This window comes from Molothrus ater, chromosome 3, assembly GCF_012460135.2.
Source record: "Molothrus ater isolate BHLD 08-10-18 breed brown headed cowbird chromosome 3, BPBGC_Mater_1.1, whole genome shotgun sequence".
Lineage (NCBI taxonomy): Eukaryota > Metazoa > Chordata > Aves > Passeriformes > Icteridae > Molothrus > Molothrus ater.
The window spans coordinates 28,101,014-28,127,412 of record NC_050480.2 but is presented as its reverse complement, the minus strand read 5'-3'; the positions used below and the strand labels follow the sequence as shown (position 1 = coordinate 28,127,412).

Here is a 26,399-nt window from a genome sequence, read left to right as displayed (position 1 = left end):
CGTGCCCCAGGCAGGCGGGACAGGAACTGCAGCAGCCAGCGCCGAGCGCGCCGCCCCAGCCGTGAGTCACTGCTGCTGCTCGCCGCTGTCATTTCCTGAGCTGCGGCCCGTCCCCGCCGAGAGCAGCCCCCCCTGGGCTCCGCAGGCCCGCACCGTGCCAACACACTCCCTAGCGCTCATAGTATCGCTCGCAGAGCGCTTAATCGCTTCAATTTTAAGCACACATGACTAAGCGCTGCAGTCCCTATTAGACAAGTGCCCAAATTATTTCAAGTGCTGTTGATCTGGTCACCACGAGGCAGAGCCTGGTGTGGCAGGACTCGGTTGTTAAACTTGTGCGTGGTCAACGCGTACACGCAACTTAAAATTACTTTTTTTAACCACACTGATCCCAGACAAGAATATAGTAAGATCTAAATTATAAGAAGGCAACTAAATCTGTCCAATTTTCTCTTTGGCATGCCACCATGCTGCTCAAACTTCTCTTGCAGTATAAACTATTCAAGCATATTAAACATATTTCAGTCTTTAAAAGATTATAAAAGTATTTTCCAGTAAGAAATTTTTTTTTCAAAAAGTATCTTAAAAAAACCTTTTGACTATATCTTCTTACTAGGTTTCCAGGAAATCAATTCACTAATAATGGTTTTGGAGTAACTACAGATAGATGACATATAATATTAAAATATATATGTACACTCTATTCAAGTGTCTAAAGACTCCGAGTCTCTTTGTGAATTTTAATATCTCTGGAGCAGGAATTAGGTATTCCTGTATTCAGAACACCTGGTGCCCTGTGCTACAATAATAATAATAATAATTTAACACAAATCCTTGAATGAAGCAGGCAAACTGAATTTTCAGAGTACTTTATGAGGGGCAATGATTCCAAACATTCTACCTCTGTGGTAAAATCTCCAGAAGGGAAGTGGATTTGGTTTTTGTAGAGTAACAGTAAATCTAATATTGGTTTATTTACCTAATATTTATACTTCTGTAAGCTCATGAGCAAGGTAAATGAAGCATTTTAATATAATAATTCTTCTAATGAAATGCACAACCTGTATGCTTAGCATTATGACAGTAGTCATTTTTGTGCTTCCCATGTCCCAAATCAACAGGATTTTTTGTTTGAGTGGTGATAGAATTGTTTTGGGACAGATATTTGTAGAAATCTTTCTTTTCATCTTTACACTGCTTATACCAATAAACAAAATTATTTTGAACAGACAGAGTCTGTATAAAAGTAGATCTTTGGCTGCTTCAAACCATTATCATCTAACTCATCTACAGCAGGATGGTACAACTAAAAAACACTGGAACAAACTGGAAGAACCATAAAAGCAGCAGAAGCCAGACAGATTCTGTGCCAATGATTAGAAATTGCAGTAAATGTCAACTGATGTTAAATACTGTGGTGAGTTTTTAAGTTCCTCCCTTCAGTAGAATCTTATTTAAAAAACAAACTGTGGTACAATTGAGGGAAATAACTAATGGTTATGTAAAGAAAAAATTAAATAACAATACTAAAAGCCCAATGTGGACGTTTGCCATCATACTGTACAAAAGAGCAGCAAATGAAGAATTTTATTTTTCTGCAGCTAGTCCCATAAAACTAGTCAGTTAAATGGACTTATTAAAGCAAGATGGCATTCCACACAACCGCTGTCAGAATAAACCTATGATGGATATTATATAATTAATTTACATACTATTTTCAAAATGTTGTTTGCAAGACTGGCAGAAAAATGTAACTAAAGCTTTTAATTTCATAGATAGAAAGGTTCTTGGCCATAGTCTTTACCAATCTTAGTTAAGTCTCTGTCTCTCTTTAGATTGTGGAGTCTAGTCACGGTAAACTGACACAAACCAGAAGGGCTACATAAAGAAAATGGCCCTGCTTTTCCCTTGCCACTCCTGTCCAAATGGCCCACTCTCATGTGCCAGAACAGCCATTTGTGTGGCCTGGAAACACACTGAGATTGCAAGGCAGATCTGTGTTAAAACTAACACCACCCCGAGTCCCACATTACCCGCAAAAGTCAACCCAAAACAATTAACTTCTTTCAACAGCAACAGTAATTTACACTGGCTACAACTGAGAATGTTCCCAGCATAGGAGCATTTGCCAGTTGCTCTAGCTGTGGTGCATTTGGGGTAGCCACTTCCAGGGAGATGTTCTGGATCCTCTCCTTGGCATTTGCACAACCAAACCTGCAGCATCCTATCTAGTTTTGGGAAGTCTGGCACAAGTAAGACACTGAGCTACCACAGCACACTGCAGTGAAAGGCCATCCAGACAGTCAGAGGGCCAGAGACCAGGACATACAAGAGGAGGCTGGGAGAAGCAGGCTGCTTCAACCTTAAGAACTCCTGGCTAAGGGGAAAATCTAATTGCTGTCTAGGGCAATTTAGTAGGTGGGTATAGTGAAGATGAAGCCAGAGTCTTCTTGAAGGTGCACAGGGATAGGGCTAGAGACAACAAGCACAAACTAGAACATGGGAAATTCCAATATTAGGACAAGCTTTTTCACCACAAGGGTGATGAAGCAGAGGAACACGTGCCCAGAGGTCATGCAGGCTCCAGCCTTGGGAGATTCAGAACTTGACTGGACAAAGCCCTAAGCAATCCATCCTAAACTGGACAGGCTTCACCAGGGTGCTGGACTAGTTGAACATCCAGAGGTCTGTTCCTAACTTCCACAATCCTCTGATCCGCAGCAAATACAAACTGGCGAAATAAAAAGAAGTATTAATTCCTTGGGGAGCAGTCTATCATTTGGACTGGGTTTTGTGCACCTAGCACAATAACAACTTAGCAAATGTTCCCAGGTACTACTGGAAGAGAAATAATAAATAATAACAGGGAAACTGTCTCAGTTTTAAGGCTAATGCATCTAAAACTACATATGATAATTTAAAATACTTTTCATTTCAAGTATTATAACACAGTAAATCAGTTGGCTACAAACTTGGCCTGTACCTTAGAAGATTTCTTTTGAGAATGACAAAACAAGAACTCAATCTCATTAATTCTAACACATGTGAACAGTCCCCAAGAAGTAGTACAACAGATTTAGTGTATAAGAAATTGCAAGGTCAGGCCACAAGCCAAGCTAGTTCCAGTTGTTTCAAATTAAAAAATTTTTACATACAGGCAGGCTGAAATACTTATCGTGCTAGAATAATTAAAAACTGGTTGAAATGAATTGGCCTGAGGCTATAATTTCCCTCCCAAAAGTAACATCTTTCATTTCAGACTAAATATGGGAAAATTCATACTTTCCAGCAACTGATAAAAAGAGGTTTAGAACAAAGATGGAAATAAAATATACTGTGAATTGCTGGCAACTTCTATGTAATGGCAGAATAGTAGCTTTCCATTACTTAAATCACAAGAGGCAAATTCAAGAGATGTTCTGAAATATTTTATTTCTAAAGGAATTTCTAAAGGACCTGTTTTTGTTTTGACTCCTAGAGAGATCAATTATATTTTCTTAAGGAAGATTATTCTTACTATTAATTTCTCTATATTAACAGGCAGTATCTTAAATACTTATCCCAGTACTTAAATCTCAGTACTTAAATCCTTATCCCAGACTACAGATAAAGTTTTATAAACTTCATATTCTCTGAATCTTGCAAAAGGCAATAATGTCTCTTAATTCTGGACATACTAACAAATATTTATTCAAAAATTATCTATCCTCTGTTAATAGACAGTAACACTTAAAAGGAAAAAATAGGAATGTATCTGTTTTTCAGTGTTATTTTTATGTATCTTACAGCTTTAACAAAATCAGCAATTAACTTGTACTGCTTTCTACTATTGAAGCTCCAATGCTAGCATTTAATTAAATCTTTGCAAGGCCTTCTTTAGATTAGAAGTCTGATACCCATTTTACATTAGGGAGAAAGTAGTTCCCAATTTTGCATTAAAAACAGCTTGTCAAACTTAATCATTTGCTGTAACCATTCAGGAGTTTTTCTTCTCCTGAAGGGCTCCTCAGTAGTCTTTGAACAGAGAAGCAGCTGTTCTTCAAAACGTTTAGGATCAAATTGAAATTGCTGATGTGCAATATATTTTGGTTCCTAACCTGCAGGGCTATGTAACTGCATGCACACGCTAAGAAAGAAAAACAACACATGAACTCTATTGACATTGTGGTTATGCCTAGAGCCATCTGCAGCAAGGAATCACACAAATACGTGGGAAAAAAATGGTAAGTATTCCTTGTCTGGTATAGGGTTGTCTCTTTTTCAACATTTATAGATGACTGAAAAGAACAACCATTAGTTTTCACCAGGATGACACTGGATATATTTATTTTTCATTAGAAGAATTAAGGGAATGGAGAACTAGCACATTCCTGCACAAACCTCAGGGATTAGGCTGTGCTACATCTGGGAATTAACAAACTAGTCTCAACAAGTTTGATCTTTCTGGGAAAAGATAAAACTGAACTACAGGCTAAGCAGTAAAAGAACTGATAACCTTGCAAGATTCGTTCTGACATTTTTCTTCATGAACCACATAAAAAGAAAGTAATGTCAGACATAAAAACCCCTGTTATTGCAACAAGCAAGAGTGAAAAGAACAGCTTGTGAAGAGCCTTCTAGACAAACTAATGGTAGATAATTCACTGATAGTGTAATTTTGTTTGCTTCTCTCTAGCATGTAAATCCATAAGAACAAGCTGTGCTGTTATACCAGATACTGCATGTGATTTCATTAAATCCTAAAGCATTTAATAAAGAATGGAATATAAAGTGCTGATGTTGTATTTGATATTTGCATGTTTGAGAGCCAGCATCCCATGGCTGACACTAGAGCTGACATCTTTAAATTTCTGTTCTGTGATAAAGGCATTGCAAATGAAGACCCTGACCTTTAGAGCTGTAAGTAACAGAAACTTCTGACTCAGTAATAATTCAGCTAAACACAAGGACCATCCCTCTTTTTTCATCTTTGATAATACAAACACTTCACACAGTCTATGATATCTTAAACTATATGGCTGGTGTTCTGTTTGACAGCCAACAAAATTTTCCGTTACAAACATACTGTTCACATATTATCTGCAAACCACGGGATTTTATAATTTAAAAGTTTTTCTTGGTGAACAAGGAAGAGAGGGATATTATGATGAAATTGTGATAAATACTTGCAAATATAAATTACTAAGAAAGGCAAATGAAGCAATAAAAAATCTGTGTAAATTTAATCTTGTCTTAGAGCATGCATCTGTGTTTAAAAGAATGTTTTGGAAGCAGTTGAACTGGGCAGCTCTAAAAAATTCACCTTCAAACCCAAGGTGGTTTATTAACTATTTAAAAAACTTAGTAAAGATGGAGCAGAAATACACTTTTTTTTTTCCTTGAAGTAGCTAAAAATACCAGATAACAACAACAACAAAAAAATATTCCAGAAAGAGTAAAGCTGGAACATAAATAGGATTTTGGCTATAAGGAAGACATTTGAGACATAGAAATACCAAGTGGGAGAGGCAATGGAGCTGAAATAGAACACCTCAGGAAGGCAGTTGTAAGCAGGACATTCAATAAATTTGGTCGTAGAGAATAATAATTTTTTTTAAATTCAAGAGAATGACCATAGTGGCTTAGAGAAAAGGTCCATATTATCCAAATGCTATTTTCTAACTGCAATTGCCAGTAAATACTAAGGGATTTTTTTAAAAAATAGGATAAAAAGATCTTTTCCCAGTATATATTCAGGATCACCAAAGTCTTAGGTACTCTCTGATTTAAAATCATGATGGAAATGCATATGTAGTCAGTTGAATGTATAAAGTTGAAAAATTAGATTTATCTTTAAGATTTGTAGAATTAACTTGTTGATTTTAAGTGCCACACAGAGATGTGACTGCTAACCTTTATTTGGGTATGTAAACATTTGTCTCTATATCAAACTTCTCAAGTGTACTCATTATAGAGATCTGAAATTAAAGAAAGTCATGAAAGATAACAGAAAACAGATGGTATACGAACATACAACAATTACTAAAAAACTACTTTCAAACTTGTGACATAAGAAAAACAAATGCTTGATTTTTCCTTTTTTTCTCAGCAACAAGAAAGGAACAATGGCAATAGTTCATCCCTAAAAATCAATTCATTACAAATCAGACACACAGAGAGAATGAAATCAAACAAAATTGAATATTACATTTGTGTTAACATAATCGATTTCATTGCAAAGTTTCAAAAGGCTGTTTCTAAAAACAAAGGTATTTATGAGCCACTGTTGTTCTCAGAATGTGCTGTACACTTGGATTTATGCTCCCATGATATGGCTGGCAGGAACTCCCATATGTCTAGCATTTCCATAAATTCAGAAGAGATGAGCCTCCTCAACAGCAGAGAGCATACTTCTGTGCCTGACCTTGCATCCAGTGATCCTAGCTATCTTCACATGGCAATTACTTGTTAAAAGAAAACAGCAGAAAAGAATGCAAATTGTACCCCCAGTTCTGCAGGAAAAGGTAGATGAGTGAGCAGGGATCTATTATAATTATACACCTGTATTTCTTGTTCTCTAAATAGAAGTAATTTTCTTTTCTCCATGTGGTAGTAATAATAATACCCCTGGATCCAGCAAGCTACACTTCTAAAGAATGCCTCTTTCAAGACTGTCCCCTAGCAATAAAAAACAACAAAAGGAAAACTCTAACACGCGTGATGCAAAGAGAGAAAAGTCAGGAACAGGCAAGAAAAACAAACTTTTGTTTCTAACATATGGGGGAGAAGTTTTTGCAGGGGAAAAAATATTAGCAAGTGGCATTATGAAAAAAGCAAACAACGAATGGTATTTACTAAATAGTGGGAGAGTATGGGAGGTCTCAGCCCAAAATGTGAGCCATTGCACCATTTAGCCAATCCAGAGGCATAGTTCAAGCATAAGAGCTTTCTGATAGCATTAAGAAAACATGATACTGGTGTTCTGCAACTCCCCTGAATAAGAATAAATACTTTGCCTTTCTCTTCATCACATAGAATTGAATTCAGATATCTGTTGTACAGTATGTGAGCCACAACTTGTATCACTGCCAGTTATCCTGGAAACTCTGGCTTCCAGAGACCTGAAGAGCCATAGCATCTCCCACCTTGCTATTTTACTAATTCTTGAATTCTCTGGAGTGTGTGAACTTGGCAGACCCATAATGAAACATCCCAGAATAAAATTTAGATGTCTTTTTGGGTTACTTAGGCTGACCCTTAAATGCTAGAAGACTCATGGACTGAGAACTTCGGATATAGGTTGTGATGGGGTTTAACAGAAATTTCAAAAGAGGGTAACTGAATCTTCAAAAATTTACACTGACAGACATTGTCATCAGACAAAAAACACTACAAGTAAGCAGGGCCACGCTCTCTCTTAGCTCTTCCCCTTCCTCCCCACCCAGAGGGATCATGTTCATTGCAGAATTCATGTCTCTTAGAAATAACTTTAATTCTGATCAAGGCATGGCTCCTATCCAATAGGTTACTTCTCCCACATTCCTGCTTATATAAAGAGAGGGTGAGGGGAAGGAACACAGCATGCCTAATGCTAATAAGTAGCAAATTTAAACAAAGGTCTTATGGAATGAGGTTAATTTGTCTCTTGTGACAAAACCAATTTCCTTTGGGAGAAATAACACTTGAATTAGAAAAGAGAGGAATAGGAGGGGGAGGAAAAATGAAAAAAGCAAAATATACAGTTGAAGGCCAGAGAAGATTCACTGAAAACAGATCTGACAGGAAGAGGCATATGAAGCTACTATTTACCATCAAGTGCAGCAAGCGTGCATCACCTCCTGGCAACAGTCAGAACATTATGGCTAATGCATTCCTGCTAATCATACCAAGGGACCACAGACCAAGGACAAGGAACTATTTTAATATTTACCACTCAGTGATAACATTTAACAAGTGTCCTTTTATGGATGGGTTTTGCTGATCTACTTGTAAGGAAGGCTGGACCCAACTTTCCTGCTGCAAACAGCTAATTTAATTTCAAGTGCAAGATAAAGTTATATTAGAATACTCCTCTTTGCTGGTTAGATCAGGTAAGAGGAGTATGGTTCAATTTTCCTGCTCCCTATGCTGTATTTCTGAGAAGACTATCCTGAAATTTTCCTGCTTAAAGACTCCGTCTTTAACATGACATATGATCATTACCTCAGTTTCATTGCAGCAGAAGATATCAGAATAGGTATAAAACTGTGGATCTAGGTCAGCAAGGGCTGGAGCTGGATTAAACAAAGTCTTTACTGGAAAAAAAAAAAGAAAAAGAAAATCTAAATCTGGAGTGTTTTCGATTCATAAACCGTCACTTGAAAACCATTGTGTTTCAATCACAGACCCCAATATTTATCATTAACACAAAAATTACTCTCAGTTTCTGCATCCTCCTCTTATACAAATGCTAAAAGTCTTGTTTATTATATTAAAGTTCCATTCTAATTCATGTGCAGGCACGTGTCGTGATGGGAACATGACAGAAAAGTTACAGAAAAAAAAACCCAGAAATTATAAAATTTAAAACAAAAGAGAAAATTATTAAATGCTTAGACATTAATGCAATTTGTTTAAGGGAAGATGCTTCTTCATGATATTAATAAGTTTTACAAGAACTGATTTAGTTCTAGAATTTTTCAGTGTCGTTATCTGAGTTCTGTACATGAAGAATCACGAGTTCTGGAGTAATGAGGGGCATGTCCAGACAAGGAGTTAAATATGCTTCTGAATGTGTTACCTAACTTGTTCAAAATGCCACATTATAAAACTGTAGTGTAGACAAGGCACTGCATATTTTTAGTATGCTATCTGGCAGAGCTAGACCTAAACTTAACATGTGGTAGAATATGTTAGTTACCCTAACTTTAAACTGTAGTAGCCTAAGGCCCCAAGTAGCAGCAGCAAAGGTTTGTCATGAGGACAGTGTAAGTGACTTACTCATTATTACATAGCAGGTCTGCAGCCTTGGTTTTTCACTTTGCCAATTCCATGATTAATACTTGAGTCTTAACCACAAGGCCATCATTTTTAAATAAAGCACACTCTTAGTTCAGAAATATAGTTCAGAAATATTCCTTATAGTCAGTTATCAAATCTTCCAATCTGGATGCCTAAATATTCAGTGCTAAACACATATTTAGACTGTAAGCTATAGCATGTAATAGTCAGACACCCTGAACATCTCTGAATCCCAGTTAAGGCCCCAGCAGACAAAGATGCACAGAGACTTCTGAAATCTGAGTACCAAGAAGTTAAGGTGATTGACACTTAGAACATTTTAGCCTTTGACTGCACAACTTTATCATGCCTCTCTACCTGCCTCATTAAAAACAGTATTAAAGTGACAAAGACTTTTACTCAGAAGTCAGAAAATCCTAGGATTAGGAATGCCAATGAAATCTTAATGTGGCTCCCCTAAATTATTACAATACAGTATGTATTATAATAAACTCTTTAATTATATGATCACATACCACTGAAAAACAGCATGTGATCACATAATTAAAGACTGCAACATAATACATATGCAGAAAGGAGACAAATTAAGGTTTCACAGGCAACCTTAACTCTTGCATTTCCTATTTTCTTAACTGCAACACTAATGAAGTTTTCTTAAACATAAAACTTTAAGGTATACTTCCCTAGGTAAAACAAAAAACCAGCACATACTAGAAAACAAACTGTCATGTGGTATCATACTGACATGTGCATGGGTCAGGAGCAGCACTGGAAGTGTTCCAACTTGGGTTTTAAGTAATACAGACTGGTCATGAGCATAATGTAATGCACTACTATTAGTTTTCCCCCATATTTACTATCTGCTGAGCATGGGGGGAGATAGAGGAACCCTAAGATCCTCTTTCAGGTTGTGAAGAAGAGCATGGCTTTTGAATAGGATAATCTGTTTGGTCGTCCTGAAGAACTTAGTTTCAGCTGAAATTCTTTCACAGAATCACAGAATCAGAGAATAGCCTGGGTTGGATGACCATTGCCCCTTGTCCTGTTAATGCAGGCTTTGTAAAAAGTTTGCCTCCATCTTTCTTGTAGGCTCCCTTCAGCTACTGGAAAGCTGAAATTAAGTCACCACTAAGACTTTTCCAGGCTGAAACAGTCTTTCCTCACAGGAGAGGTGCTCCATCCTTCTGAGGATCTTGGTGGCCTCCTCTGGACTCTCTCCAGCAGGTCCATGTCTCTCCTGTGCTGGGCCCCCAGAGCTGGATGCAGGGTTCCAGGTGGGTCTCAGCAGAGCAGAGGGGCAGAATCCCCTCCCTGGCCCTGCTGCCCACACTGCTCTGGCTGCAGCCCAGGACAGGTTTGGCTTTCTGGGCTGTGAGTGCACATTTCCAGCTCATGTCCAGCCTCTCACCCAGCGGCACCCCCAAGTCCTTCTCCCCAGGGCTGCTCTTGATCCATTCATCCCCCAGCCTGTGTTGATACCAGGGCTGCTCCATCCAGGTGCAGCAACTTGTACTTGGCTTTGTGTTTATGAGATTCCTATAGGACTACTCCTCGAGCTTGTCACTTCTCTCCCTTTGCCAAGATCCATTCTCCTCAATGGGTTTTTATTCTTTATGCCTCCTTGCATAGGAACCATGCAATTATAACCTTTTTTACTCAACTTTCACCACATCTGCTCTCTTTATGGCCCAAAATTCCTGTTCCCACTTCAGTGCCCACAGCCTCCTCCCTGACTCTACCTCCCTTTTCCAATCTCTATTCAACAAATCCTAATCTCTGTTCCAATTTTGTTCCTCTTTCACCTTCTCCTTTCTTTCTTCCTCTGCCACCCCCAAAAATCAAGTAAATCTCTCCTATATTTCCTTTGCCTGAAATCAACTCTCCATCACCAGCATTCCCATCTAGCTTTGTCTCTTCTGTATTGAAATTTAGGAAGCTGCTGCTCTGTGCTTCCTGGGCCTACAAAAGATCCTTAACAGTATAAAAGAAGTTGCCTAAAACCAGATTCAGGAATTACACTGGAACTCATGCTGCCCAAAAGGACAAGTGCCTGTATGGACAGATGCTCAGGGGAAGCTAGCTGTGAAGCTCTTAACAATTTTCTGATGTCTGTGTGAAAGGTACTTATTTTCCAAAGGCTGAAAATACAGTTAAAATCAGGCAGGTTTCCATACCGTTGTGGAGGCTTATCTTTAAAAGAATGCTGCCTTGCTATCAAGTCTAAAGTAAATTTTAAGGTAGCTGGTATTCATAATTCAAAAGCTAGGGTAGGGTGGGAGGCATTTTCCATTGCCTGGTTTCTGCAACCACAGTGCTTTGGCAGAAATCACAAAGAGTTTAACCACAGACAAACAGCTGTTATGAAAAATTGTAGCCCAAGATTAAAAGCTTGAAGCATCCGAAAAATAGATGTTTCTTGCAAGTGACATGGAACCTTTAACTGAGGGTGCTTCCAGATAATTTTTCACTACAGTATTAATATGCTGGGCATTATCAGCCATCTTTTATGGAGTCTGTCATTAGAGAAGTCCAAAACCAGACTTTTGAAGGCAGCAGCAGCTTCTCACCATTGACCACTAAAAACCTTTATTTGTCCAGTCAGATTTCCACTACAATTTATACCCACTTCATATAGTTATTCACAACCCACCCTTCCTTCCTTCCTTCCTTCCTTCCTTCCTTCCTTCCTTCCTTCCTTCCTTCCTTCCTTCCTTCCTTCCTTCCTTCCTTCCTTCCTTCCTTCCTTCCTTCCTTCCTTCCTTCCTTCCTTCCTTCCTTCCTTCCTTCCTTCCTTCCTTCCTTCCTTCCTTCCTTCCTTCCTTCCTTCCTTCCTTCCTTCCTTCCTTCCTTCCTTCCTTCCTTCCTTCCTTCCTTCCTTCCTTCCTTCCTTCCTATCAGTGCCACAATGAGAGGATGTAATTACATGTACATGAAATGAGATGTCCCTCTCCAGCTTACAGATCATGATGACCTTCACTGAAGAGAAGCAAAGAGTTCTTGCCTGTGTCTCCATATTCTTTCTCTCTTTTGTTTATTTCTTTCAGTAAGAATGAAGAAAAACAAGCAAAAAACCCTCATCGAAACAGAGGTTTGAGGCATCTGGGTATGCATCTGTTTCACACAAAAATAGTCAAGTGAACATTCTAACATGAAGTGCTACATAATACATGAGGGTATTGCAAGCTAAAAGAAGAGAAATTGCATTAACAATTTACTGTTGGCTACAGATAGGTTTTTACAGTGCTACAAACTCAGCTGTTTACTTAGATTTGATGGCACATGACATTTGAACATGTGTAGCCTATTGTTTTAAAGCAGAAGCAACCAAACTTCCCTGACAGAAGAGCTGCACAATGATAACACACTGACAGCACAGAACTACAGCTGGCCCACAGTTAACTACTATCTTTTCTTGATATATTGTGCTGTCTACAGTTGCTAAGTGATTGCATGTCTGTTCTGTGTATCAGGTTTGAATTTTTCTCAATTGCTTTTAAAAATCTTGTCTTTTCTTCTGTCACAGGCTGGCATCTTGCCATAGGAGGGTGACAAAAGTGTGAAGCATCTTGCCAAAAGTGTTCATAGAGTTAGAAATGGACAAGATAAGTCATGGATATTGATTAATAATTCAACTAGAGTCCATTAACCATTAGATTAAAATGCTGTTAGGCATTTTCATAAAAGGTAGTGACAAAAATATAGTGCAACAGGTGCACAACAGGTCATGGTGCAGAAGGTGAACTGAAGAGCCTACAATTCCAGTATGCCAGTTGCAGTCTGATCCCAGTTGCATCCCTGATTTGCTGCATGACTGACTATGCTATGAGCTGTTTTCTCCCAGCCTGATCTTCTGGATAGAAGGGAAAAACATTTTTTAAATCTCATATAGATGCCTCTCTTGCATAATTATTTACTTAGTGTTCAAATACTGTGGTAATTGTGCTTGAGTAACTGAAAGCATTACAGGCACTTAAACAACAAAACCATTATGTTGGTAATGAAACCCCATCCTGTTCAAGCAAAATATCAGCTTTCATCTACATATATGCTACACTGCAGGAACAATGCCCTACATTTAAAAGTATAGTACAGTAACAATTTTCTAATAATTTCACAGACCATGACTGTGTCTATGCAATGGCATCATGCCCAGTCACACAAGAGCTTTAGTTAGGATACAAAAGTTGTGTTTTTTTTTTTTATTTTAAGGATGTCAGCTACTATACAAAAAACCACAGCCATACCTACTGCTGTGCTGGGAGAACGAGGGCATAAGTCTGGTTTTGAAGTAATTTCAATTCCTGTGTGGGGAACTTTACTGACTTGCATTCATTATGCCTGTTCTGCTCTGGAATCATAGCAGAATCAGGCCCACAGTGCCTGGCCTACCAACATTATACTGTATTTATTCACAGCATGAAAACAGGAGGAAAGGCAGCACCCGACATATACAGGGAGATTATAAGAAGGTTAACACTGTAAAATTTTTAAGCAAATTCAATTCTCATTAGCATAGCATGAATTTGTTGGCTATTGTTTCACTTCTAAATAAAACTAATATGACAGAAACCAGAATAGACAACAGGATCTTTATTTAGAAAGCATGATAAAGAGGATTTTTCATGTAGTACAAATGAAAGAGAAAGAATGGCTTATGTTAAATTACCTCCACTGGCATGTGCCATTTTCAGAGCTTCAAGAGAAACAGCAGGGGTTATTTCTAGCTGGCAAACAACCACTTTGGCTTTACAGATGACATCAGAAGCCCTCTTCAGGTCTTCAAAATTTAAAAGCAGGTTGGCTCCTGGGACTATGACAATAACATTCTGTCCTAAAGAGAAGATATTGTGGTTTTTACTTTAACTTTGACAATAAAGTGTCAAATGTAAAACATTTCCTTGCACTTTTTACAATACATTTCAGATGAGTACTTCAATTTACTTCCAAAAAGAAAAACCCATTAAAATTGTATGCATTGCTGACATTTTCAAATACACAAATATTTCAGAGGATAATCAAAAAGAATGCTGTACTAATGAACTAACATTGCACAATAGACACAATATAAATTCCTTCGGGAAAAATAATATATGGGCATTCCCCAGTCTTATTTTGGTGTCTTCTGTGAACTCTAAAGAAGCACTGCACTAGTCACAGTGGAGATGGTGGATACACGCTGAGGGTGATATTTGCATCTTCCTAAAATATTCCAGTAGCATTTGGAAGAGAAAAGCATCAATGTGATTACTGAATTCATATGCCAAAAATGGCATAAAAATTTTAATTTTCCCATCAGCTGGGAACAAAAAGTATTTCACACAGCTAAGAAAATTATGCATGTTCTTTAGATTTCAGAGAAGCTGGCTTGCACCATTTACCTGAGACATTTCTAGTTAGGGCTCCTAATCATCATGAAAACCAGAACCAGCCTGTCACCAAAGCCCAGAAAGGTGATGCCTGTGTCTTAGGAAAGTTTTATCAGAGGTGAGTAAAGAAGGTGGGCTACAGCTCCTTCTGCTCTTACAGGTGGCCAGAAGAATAGTCTAAACAAAGCTGTGCGTGTAGAAGCATGGCAGTGTCTCAAAGCACATCTAAGATCCTTTTTATTCTTGTGTTTTGTTTTACAGTTAGGTGAGGTTCATTTACGTAGGTTCCAAATATTCTTTTGTTTTTCTTCAGACACACAAATCACCTTCTTTTATTGCAATTTCTTTCTTTTTTTAATCTCTATTACAACACTTAGAGACCTTCAGGCATGGGTGCCTTCAAATTAAAATTTATTATTAATCACTCAGGTATTAACTTCAATAAGTCAGTTGTTCCTTGATTTACAGGCTCAGCCCGCCCCCGCTGAAGATTCCTTTAAGGACTGCCAATCATTAAAGGCTACCAATTCTGTAATGAACTGAATTACTCTGCAAATAAATATTTATGTTTTTAAATACATTATTTTTGTTGAATGTGACTTCAAAGTCCTTTGACTAAGAACGTGCACAGCTTCTCTCCCTAAATACATTCCAAAAAGAAAGCAGGACAATGGAAAGAATAATATAGTGATCTCAGAGGGAGGGACCCAAGCTTTCCAAAGCAATTCTGCTGTCAATGGTTTGGTACAGAACAGCTGCATATGAAAAGCAAAACCTCAGCACTTAAAAGCCAACGCCCTGCTTTTCAACAGACAATGATGGGCATCTTGGATAAAAAACAAAAGCAAACAAAACAAAAAACCTTCTGCAACACGTAAATGTTACCAAAGATATCTGAATCCTGTTGGGGAAATATTCAAAGGCAAATTTGCCTATTTTGCCAAGCGTATATTTTGATAGCTTTAGGGTGCAGCAGTGCAAGCAGTAAAACACAGGGAATCAGTGGAACAAGAATCTCTTTCATTTCTGCCTGGCCTCTGTGCTTCCTAGAGTCTCAGACTCTATTCACATGTCTTGCTGCATTATCCTGCTGAACTATTTAGCTGTACTGACATGTATATTATTATCAGACTTTGGAGCTAATGGCCCAAGGCAGTAAGGGGGGCTGTTTGCTTAAACCTGTATGTACAAATTCAAGGTAGACCGTGCTACACTGGATCACAGTCTGAAGATTTTCTTCCTAACTACAAAAGGTCAGAGACTTAGAGTCTGCTTTCAAACCTGCCAGGGAGATGCAGTACCTACTGTGGTGCAGCAGACCAGTCAGACAAAACCCAAGCTGGAGGAAAACCCCCCTCACCCCATTCTGTTCTTAGCTATGTATACCAGACTTACTGAATGATAGCAATCACGACAAACTTGCACTGGGGTGCACGAAGGCAGAATCTGGACCCATGCACTCACAATTAATACAAAATTTTGTATTAACAGCAACCATTTTGTTGAAAGAAATTATTTCTTGCCAGGGAAATCAGATGGGAATTCAGCATCAGGGACAACAGAGTTAAAGACAGATGGCAAAGAGGGGTGAGATTCATCTTGTCCAACATAAAATAATTTTTTAAGTTAAAAAAAATCCTACACAGTAGAAAACTCTAAGAAAACTAATTTTGAAAAATTGTTTTTCTATGTTCCTTCAACAAGGAAAAGAGACAAATATTTTAAGAGGTTCTTTTAGTCTTATATATCCTAGATATCTGTTTGAGGAGGAGATAAACTATTGTCCAGAAAAGTCTGTGTATCTCTGTTAACCCCGGGTGAAGCTTTAAACTGTAGCCTTAAACTAACTTCTAAAACTACTCCAGTGAGGTAAAACATTACCCACACCAAGAATGAGAATAATGTATTTACTGCATTACTGTTAATTCTAAAATCTCTTTTCTTAGACTAAAAATATCAGTTTTGATGGGAACATCTATATAACTTTGAGTTTTGCAGACATCAGCTAGAATATTAAGGGCCACTTTCACACTTGCTATAAGCTGTAACAGCTAAATGAAACTGATAAGCTTGCACAGGCTTACACCAGATGGGGACCGGGTCCACTCAGGATAAATGCCGCATACATAAAAACTGTTCTAAGTTGGGCTTCTAAAATTGCGACTGCCAGTTCTTAGAAAGATGGATAACTCAAGCCAGACCTTTTTTTACATGGGTCATCTTATAGATGACATCAGATGAGAAGTGCCAGTGGAAAAATCAAATGTCAAATCAGTAAACACCACAGTGCAATAAATATCTTTAAAACTAGATGACAAGCCTAAAAATCATCAGTAGTGCTTAGAATGAATCAAAATATCAAACAGATCAAACAGTGTGATTGTAACAATAGCTGCAGAGCTTGTGCTTAATAATTCACACAGAAGAAAATTATATTTGTGATCAGAAAAGAATGTTACAAGAAAAACATGTGCTGCCAAATCACATAGTTCATGAATATGAGGGTAGGTTTGGGGTGTGTTACGGTATCATAATTTCTAGGCAACCACTTGATAGAAATTTTCAAGAGTCTTGCACATAAAACATTCAAGTTAATAAAGAAAGTCAATATGTAGAAAGTCTTTAAAATTCAGGTGTCATTTCTTCATAAACCTGAAGGTGCAAACCAAAGGTTTTCCTCTGTGGAAATTATAATAAAAACAAGTTGGCGTATGTATTCTAAGTTTGCCTTATTTACTTAGCCTTATCTAAATATATATTTTGAATCCTTTTTTTACTAGTAGTGCTTTGGTACTGAAGGTACACTCAACTTACAAAATAATGTCTATTCACTGTTGATTAATGATTAATAACTTTATCATAAAGTCAGCACAATGCCTGTCTCAAGTGAGGGTTATCATGCAGTGTTCTGTGTAGGTGAGCTCCAAGTCCTAACTTGCAATAATCAAGAGAATTTTAATCATGACTTGCCAAACTCTGTTGTGCCTCCACTGAATTTTTGCTAGGAATATGAATATGAATATTGGCAGACTTGTTCAAACCTCTAGTCCAGTTAGGCCAACATAATGGCACCATCAGCAGTCACTACCAGATATGGACAAAGCTGCAATAACCTTCAGAGGTAACCATGTAAAAAATGATCCACAAAGAGGGTTTTTCCCTCACTACATGTCTGTGTAAAAGTACAACACATCATCGCTTTATGGAGCTCTTACCATCCAATATCACATTGCTAGCAGAAGGTGTGCTAAGTGACAGAGCTCGCGGCAAGAAGGCAGACTGAAAGGGGAAACAGAACCTTGGGTCTGTGATGCACCTCAAAGAAAATGCGTTAAGAAAAGCAGCTGGATGTACCAGCTTTTATCCTTAAGAGAGAAAGTACAGATTTGGATATACAAGATCCTTGTATATTTGTGTTTAGTCAAATCAAAACTTTCTGAAAAGGCAGCAGCATAAAAGAGAACAACTGAAAGGAACACAAGATCCCAGAAATATTTCTGCACAGCTTTCTGAGACCAGCCCAGAGGTCTTTGCAGCATCTGTGGGCTGCACATTTTTCAGTGCAGCTCTATAAACTCGTTAAGCATCCCTCTACCATTCTGCATTAAAATAGAGATTGAACCTCTACCTTTTATTGAAACTATACTGTATTGTCACAGAATATAATCAACTTTGAGATTATCAAATGTGCCTGATATTTTCCAATTTTTAGCACTTTGCCAATTACAATAGTGGGTGAGTTATACCTGTGCAATTCAGTAACCAGTCAAAAACTTCCAAGAAATTCTGCAGTGCCAGTCAGACAGACAGAGGCAACATCAGGGAAGATTTCCTTCAGAGCCTCATCTGACTCTGATCTCTACAGCTTTTCTTTGCTCTGCCTTCACTCATACGTCAGAGCATCATATACCCTCTACTTTTATATGTCCTACTTCTTCCTGTGATTTTTCCCAGCTGGTTTGGGTTGGTATTTTTCCCAAGTATCAGTACATGTAAAGAATTGGTAAGAAGGGAAGGTTAGGTGTGTAACAATACAGCAACGAAAACTTGTCAATTTAAAGAGATGATAGCTATGGTTTTTATTTGTCCCTCATCTTAACACAAAACAGCATCACCAACCCCAACTTCAAATGCTTCCCTTTCAGGTACAATTTGAACTAGCAGAAACTACTTTACATCAGTCCATTGAGTGCTGTGGTGTTTCAGCTATGCCAGCACAGCCACTGCAGTAAAACATGCATGTGTAGACAAGCCCTTTGAAAACTGCTGTAACGCCTGCTTAGGTCAAATCAGCCAGGTTTCTACAGGAAAAAAAAAAATAAAATGTCTCTTGCAACAGCAAAGCACATAAGTACTGCAATTTTACTGCAATTTACTCAATTCAGGCGCCAGATGGTTTTTGAGAGAAGTAACAACGAGAACCATTACCAATTCTGTGCATCTGTTTGCTTTAGAGCATAGTTCTGACCAGGTTTACTCTTCTACTAGATTTTAAATTAAATTTGAGGCCAGTGCTAACTTAGCATATGATTTTTCAGTTACTCAGAGGCACAAACTACATGACTTTATGCATTATTCATGTCACTATGTGAATCACAAGACTGTCATATACTCTTCACACTGACACTGTAAGATGTAAGATAGCCCACTGTGAACCTCATGGCCCCAAACATCCATGTCCCTTTCCTGGTGCTAATAAGGTTTTACATCCACAAGATTGTTTTGTTCCTTATCCTTCAGAAAAATTCTTGGTGGTAAAATTTTAACAGATCATCCTCTGTTCATTCAAGTTTAGACTGTTTTTATCTTAGCTGGCCATGCATATGAATTGGGAAATTATAAGACTGGTTCTTATTCTACTAGTCTGGACAGCAAGCTTAGTGCAAGACATGTACAAAACAGTGAGGCCCAGGAACACTACTGGAATTCCCACTGTTTACAATGGCCATAGTGACTGTAGGCAGCATAAGAAGTGTCAAGAGTTGCTGTGTAATCTACCTGCTGATCCAAACCCAGAAAAGGAGGTGGAAGTTAACAGGCAGGTATCCAGGTTATCCAATGTATTAGTGTTATTTACCTTATTTCTGAGTTAGAGCTGTCATGCAAGGCTTGGATTAATCTTACTTAGGGAAAATTAAACTCACATCTCCAACTAATTTGCCTAATTTTCCTGAATATTCCTGTGTAGGCTTGCCTTTAGTCACAGTTCCTTCCCAGTTTTGCTGCGTGAGTTAATAGCTATGTTTCCTTTCCCATTTTGAGCTGTAGCCCAATGTACAACCATCAGGTTACATAGAAGCTTGGTAAGTTGATGTGTCAGCTAAGCTGTGGTAACTGTTCAAATGAAGCCTCTTAGCAACTCCAGAAGTGAACTAATCCAATCACACTTAATTTGTTATGTTTGCATAAACATTATCAGTCCTAAGCTCTATATTTTGATCCAGACACACTTTTTTTAAGGGCTCTCAATTGCTTGAGGAAATAGCTTGAAAAGACATGTAGATCTGGCACTTAGATAGGTGGTTTAGTGGGAGACTTGGCACTTCTGGGTTAATGGTTGGACACGGTGATCTTAAAGGTCTTTTTCAACCTTGAATTTATAGTAAAAGTGAGGGGTAAGTCACAGTAGGAAAGGAGAACTTTAACCTTCTAATATACTGTGTGTTCAGGACAATATAAAACTAGGTTGATCAGCTGGCTGATTAAATTATGCTTGAGGAAAAGACATAAAGTTTTCTGAGGATAGTTTAGCAGTCTTAACAAAAAATATGAAAACAAGCCAAATCTTTATTTCTTCCTCTGCAAAATAAGAGCAAAGGCATAGGCTAAGGAAAACTAGCATGGAAAAAAAATGCCATTTCACTGTGTACTCATCACTGCAGATGCAACTTGAAATCAAGATTTGTGGTAAAATTACAAGATCAACAGAAATATTTCTGCTTATACTGAGGACAAGTCCTTTTCCTGATTGAGAGCATAATGACTGACTTGGTGTCCTGAGGAGGCAAACATTTCCCTCATAGGACCAGAGGAAATGGCCTGAAGTTATACCAGGGGAGACTTAGATTGAATATTAGGAAAAATTTCTTCACTAAAAGGGTTGTCAAGCACTGGAATAGGATGCACAGGGAAGCAGCTGAGCTACCAGCCCTAGAGGTAGTGAAAAGACAAGTTGATGTGGCACTTAGGTTCAGTGGTAGACTTGGCACTGCTGGGTTAATGGTTGGACTCCATAATCTTAAAGGTCTTTTGCAACCTAAATAATTCTACAGTAAAAGTCCTGGGTAATTTGTCGTGGAAAAGGAGAGCTTTAACCTTCTAATACACTGCATGTTCAGGAATGTAAACTAGATAGCTCAGCTGGCTGATTGAAATATGGGTATCACACTGCTAATTTAAGCATCTGATTCTGCTGCTTTTAGGCACCAAATTCTACTCTGCCTGCAATAAACAGAAGTGCAATAAAGTGTGAATAAAATCTTGGGAAAAAAAAGAAAAATGTAGGAAAAAAAAAAATCCACAATTAACAGTGACAAGTCAAAGGTTTCTTTTATGGCTGAAAAGGCAGAACAAAGAGGACAATTCAGAGCAGAAATATGTACCTTCACTGTTGACAATTATTGAAGCAGTTCCAGTAGCAGCATCTGTAGTTTGACCTACAAATGCTAAGAAAGGGAAAAGTTAGAGCAGGCACTAGTTCAATACATTACTTTCAACCAATAGCATGTGACACAGTTTAATTGAATTAAATCTAAAATGAACCCATAACCTCCAGCAATTTAAAAATGCTAATTACTCTTTCATGTGCAACAATGCCAGAGAAGCTAACAACAACAAAAAGTGTTAATTTACACCCACAAAACGAAATACGAGTCCAACGTTCTTTAATTTGGCTACATCTCTGAATTAGAGAAAGCATGTTATTTATACAGCCTTCTCAAGCACTCTACTCCTACTTGGAAATATTTCTTTTATCCAATGAAACAATAGAGTCAAGGCTAAAGAAAAACAAAAATACTAAAACAACCCAGCATCTCATTCTGTGTAGATTTGCATTTCAGCAGCAATATTAACTAATGCTACAAAGGCAGTGGTGGGGTTATATGTATCCTCTTTGGATTATTATTCAGAGAAATTAACATCATGCTGGCAGCACTGTCTGTTAGAAAGATTGTTCCATATTTCCTACTATAAGAACCTGTTTTCAGCTGATAGCAAATTTGTCAAATACCAACTAATAATAGGAAATTGATAGTAGAAATCAGTACCAGTGTAGCAGAAAACTGACCAAAAAGTTGAGGGCTTCTTTTTTCTTCTCCAAAAACTGTATTAGAGAAAAATCTACTATTCCATTTGAGACAAATTCTGGTGACTTTTTGTTTAAGGAGCTCTGGTGTTCTAACATTGTAGAACTTGGATTTAATGCTGGGCAAAAGTGGGCTTCTTTCTCAAGATGTGCCTTTGTGGCCAGTTTAACAATCTGCTCCAATTTGAAGAAGGCAGAAAAAACACCTTACATCATGCTCATCTGGTTTTGCTGAAGTATTGCAGGTACTTGCCCTGGAGGTACCCTTGTCTAGCTCAGTTACCAGGGTCAGAGCAGGACTTCCCTTACAATTACAGCTTCTTTTCACCATGAATTCTGTCTGCACACTAGAGCTGAAAGCAGAGAATGTGTGTCTTCTGTACTCTCAATGCTCTTGCAGCACGAGCAGCAATTTGCCCGGTTCAAATGTGGGAAAAGGAACAACAGATCAATAAAGATCTAAATGGTCTGAGCAGCACTGGCAGCTGGTTTGTTGTGGAAGACAAAAACACAGGGGAAGGGGAAAATTACAAAACAGATTGGAATTGGAAAGAAAAGGGGTGTGCTGATATGCTAGGAAACAGAAGAGCAACGTGAAGACATACAACAAGGACCCAAGTTATGAGAGCTGGCAGAACTGGCATTACCCCAAGGATTTTCATCCAGTACCCAGTATCCTTATGTACAACAACAGGGATATGCTAGAAAATGATTAAACCAGGACAAAAAGCCCATGACTGAAATAAGAGAAAAAACCTCAGAGCACACTGAATCACCCTTGCCTCCAGATCTTGGAAAACAAGTTAGGATCCAGGATCAACATCACCAGCAGTATATCTTGTTTTTCTCCAGGGCTGATCAATGGAGGAGGTGACAATCAAACACAATTCTGAGATATTTTTAACTCAATCAGCAGAAATTGGGAGTTTGGACCTAAACATTCCAGCCTTCAACTGATCTACCTAGGTATCAATGAACTGCAATATGATGGAATTTCTGAATATTTTCCCTACACTTTTCTTTTGTTGCTATAAAGATTATTTAAAAATTATGTTAAGATTGCAAGATCAATAATTTAAATCAGAAAACATTAAGGTTCTTTGTGGCATATGCATTATAATTGCTTCATTTACACCATCAAAGACACGAGGTAGTCATGCTTTGGAGACATTCAGAACTGTACAGTAACAGACACTGTTTTCATGGCATCCTTGCTTGGTTTCTTGCCTAATTTGAAAGACACACAATGAATAAACCTATATATACATTTGTGAAATATTTAGATGCTACACTGATAAGCATATTAAAAAGGCCCACAAAATACTGATAGTTTTGTCTTTAAGGCAGGACTTGAATAATGCTGTAGATTAAGCTTGTGGCTGCACATTAAACAGAAGAGATAAACAGAATATTGAATTGCCACTTAGTGATTACATCTATCCAACCTTGTCCACTCCAAAGGAGACAAGGATGGTGTAGACAAAAAAGTGATCATATAGTTAAGCAATGCACAGTAGAGAGGGAATTGGTTTTACAAAGGTAAAAGATAATAGAATATTGTGGATGCCTCATTTTCCCTTTTTCTGAAAACCTTTTAACATTGATTTTTGTATGTATGTGTGCTAACATCAGCTGCAGTCTTTCAAATGACTGCATGGGTCGGTTCACAAAGCAAAGGTGAAATGTACTGCATTTACCATTGAATTTCCACTCCATCCCTCCTCTGACAATGTGAAGTTGAGAATGAGTAATCAGAATGAATTTTTAAATTTCTCACTAGGCATTATTATAATTAATGCCAGACTAAACAATTGCATAACAGCAAGCTATCTTCAGGTGACTTGCAATGATGCAATCATCTGAGATTTAGAGGCAATAACACTACATTTTATTTTTAGTGGTACAGCTGATTTCAGGAGTACCCATATTCTCTCTCATATTCATTCATTCCTGCCAGCTGCATCAAAACAGTTATTCATAGTTCTAAATGGTAAAACATATCTAATAAGGTAAAACAATAATAAATCCTTCACCACCAGTTTTTGAAGTTCAAAAATAATACAAAATAAACTAAAATTTTACCTGTAGAAATACCATTCTTCTTCAAATTAGCAACATAATCATTGCCAAATGAATCACTCCCAACCTGTACAAAAGATAAAATAATGGGTTTTCTTTACAGAAAGGTGAGAGGATAAATAGACTATCTTTAGACAACCAAATGCTCTACTGTAATTTAAATACAACACTTTTATTCTTTAGAAGCCCTTTGCATTATTAATCAACAAAAAATAAATAAGAAATAATGGTTAAAATGTATTAATAGTATTAGAAAACAATAAGAACAGTGTTCTGCAGTTTTCTCCTTCTCTATTACAAATACCCATGTTGCAATATTCAAGTTTCATCCTGGTACAAACCCTGTGCTTCTCTGACACTGAAACTTCTGGGGATTTTTAAATCTGGACATGTACTGAATTTTTCAGCTTTGATTTGAAAGCATTGACATTAATTCTGGTGTCCTTCTTAATTGCAGTTTGTATTTTGAATTTTTTACCTCAAGTTTGCTTGGTGGAAAAATATCAAACTGTGTCTATGGGATAGAAAGCGATGATAAATGCAGCATTACTAATTTCTGCAATTCTCAGTACTAAGTGTACTGTTTAGAAATTCAACATTTTTTGTTTGCATTATCCAGCAACAGCAGATCAAGTTGAGTTAAGGAGTCAAGCTATGGTCTATTGTTTTTTTAATAGCAACTTAAAAAGCTTGTAATTTCAGTTCCATTAATCTTTTTAGCTGAAAACAATTCTGCTTGCTGTTTATTCAAACTAATATAAATTTCTTTTTGTTACATTACACAAGCTGAACAAAGGAGATGAGGTACACGGAGAAAAAAAAATAGTTTAATTTGCTTAATACCATGAAAGCATTTAAAATATATTTATAAAGCCAACAAAGTTTTTGAGTCACCACTCAGCCTGTCTTCAGCATGCATAGCATGTGTTCCCAATTGCAAGAGTGAGTTGTGTATCTGAGCAGTGTCAAAGACTAACCGATGCCACAGAAAGTATTTTTGCAAGAGATAAAAAGAAGTAGAAGCCAAATCAAGATCCTGGTTGTGGGTATAGAGGAGTCCTAACCAAATATCCATCTTCTCATAAAACAGCACTTCACAGCTAATGGTGTACTTCAGTTACTAGAAGCACAAAGCAGCTGCCTCTACTGGCTGTTGTTAAAAATTTGTCTTTTTAGGAGTTCAGTCCTTCAAAAAGCTGAGAAGGCCTGAGTACCAGCTAATGATCACAAGAATTGAACATTTTGATTCAGAATTCTGAAATTTAAAGTGTCACAGATGGATGATCCTTCTTCTCACGTATTTGATTGCATAACCATGATTTGAAATGTCCATTTCCTACAACATCTATAAGGGATTTTTCTAAAGCATTATTAAGGATAGTCCTAGTCTTCCAGCAAAGGAGGACAGTAATTAAGGTCAGAATAGTTTAAACAGATGGAACATTGGTCTAGTACATGGGAAAAAACCCCAAACAACCCAACATTTTCTTGGGTTACTGTGTTAGTCATTGTTTTCATATTCGAGTATATTTGTACTTCTGACTACTCCCAGTTTGCCAGACAGGGCGGGCTGTCAGAAGCTGCCTCTTCTGACTGCTTTAGGCTGGATGACTGCAGCCATCTGCAATTTAAACCTGAGCTGTGCTCACCTCTGCACCCTAACAACTGTGCTCTGATGGTATCACCTTCTCCCTCCCTTGCTAGCTACTATGATTCTTCTACAACAAATCTCACAATCTGCTCAGTCAATTCAGCAACAAAATATTTCATAACCTCGTTCCAGAAGCTCAACTGAAACTTCCTTCCTTCAGCTCTGGATCCTGCATGGCTGACAGACAGACATCCCTTACTTTTCAACTGTCAAAGCAGCTGAGATCAGCCATGGTACTTTTGCTCACCGTAAGACATCTCAATGCTGGAGGGAAGCCCTCCAAGGGGTGTCCATGGAGGTCACTTTCCTCTGGAGACTTTTTTCCACGTTAGTTCATCAGTATCCAACCCAGTTAATCCTAGTGCATTTGAAGGACTTTATTTTTCCATTCAGGCTTTACCCCCAAGGAAGACAAGAGTATTGCACATTAGACTCAGTTTAGATTAAAGGCATATTTACTGACCATGTCAAATTATATAACATTGTTTTAAATATTTTCTGCTTTTGCACAGACTCTCCTAGATGGAGTACTGGACAAACAGAAAAATAGATGTCTCAGTCTGCAGACCACAGAACACTGTTAAGAGCTGAAATAGCATTTCTTCTTTCCTGAATTCTTAACAACAAAAGCCATTTCTACAAGCATTATTGTCACACACTTTACATATCAGAATAAGTGGAATTACATCAGTATTTTTCAGTCTGGGTTTTCCCTGCTTATGATCATGTTTTCCACAGGAAGCTAGGGAGCTAGCTGGCATCATAGCAACTAGAATTCTAGCAGCTTAAGAATCAAACTCATCTGTACCTGAAAATTACTTACACCAAAAAGCATGTACCTCTTGATAATTTTTATTTCTTTTATATGTTGTTTTTTTATTTCAAGCATTTACTATTTTTTGTCATTAGGGAATTAAGCAGGTACTAAAGACAAGCATAAGACAGTAATACAAAAGGAAAAAAACAATTGAAGATACCCATCATACTCTGCCCTGCATCTGAGATACCACTGTATTCA

General features: G+C 37.7%; 1 protein-coding gene across 1 annotated transcript in view; it reads right to left on the bottom strand.

The window, feature by feature from the left end:
* The window catches only part of RBKS (ribokinase), a 72,425-nt gene that overhangs the window by 23,444 nt on the left and 22,582 nt on the right, over nucleotides 1–26,399 (bottom strand). Inside the window, exons 3-6 of the mRNA XM_036380935.1 lie at nucleotides 23,734–23,797; nucleotides 20,948–21,010; nucleotides 13,646–13,810; nucleotides 8,182–8,273 (exon numbers count right to left, since the gene is read on the bottom strand). Coding sequence (XP_036236828.1) covers nucleotides 8,182–8,273; nucleotides 13,646–13,810; nucleotides 20,948–21,010; nucleotides 23,734–23,797 — 384 coding nt within the window. The remainder of the gene's footprint in view (nucleotides 1–8,181; nucleotides 8,274–13,645; nucleotides 13,811–20,947; nucleotides 21,011–23,733; nucleotides 23,798–26,399) is intronic.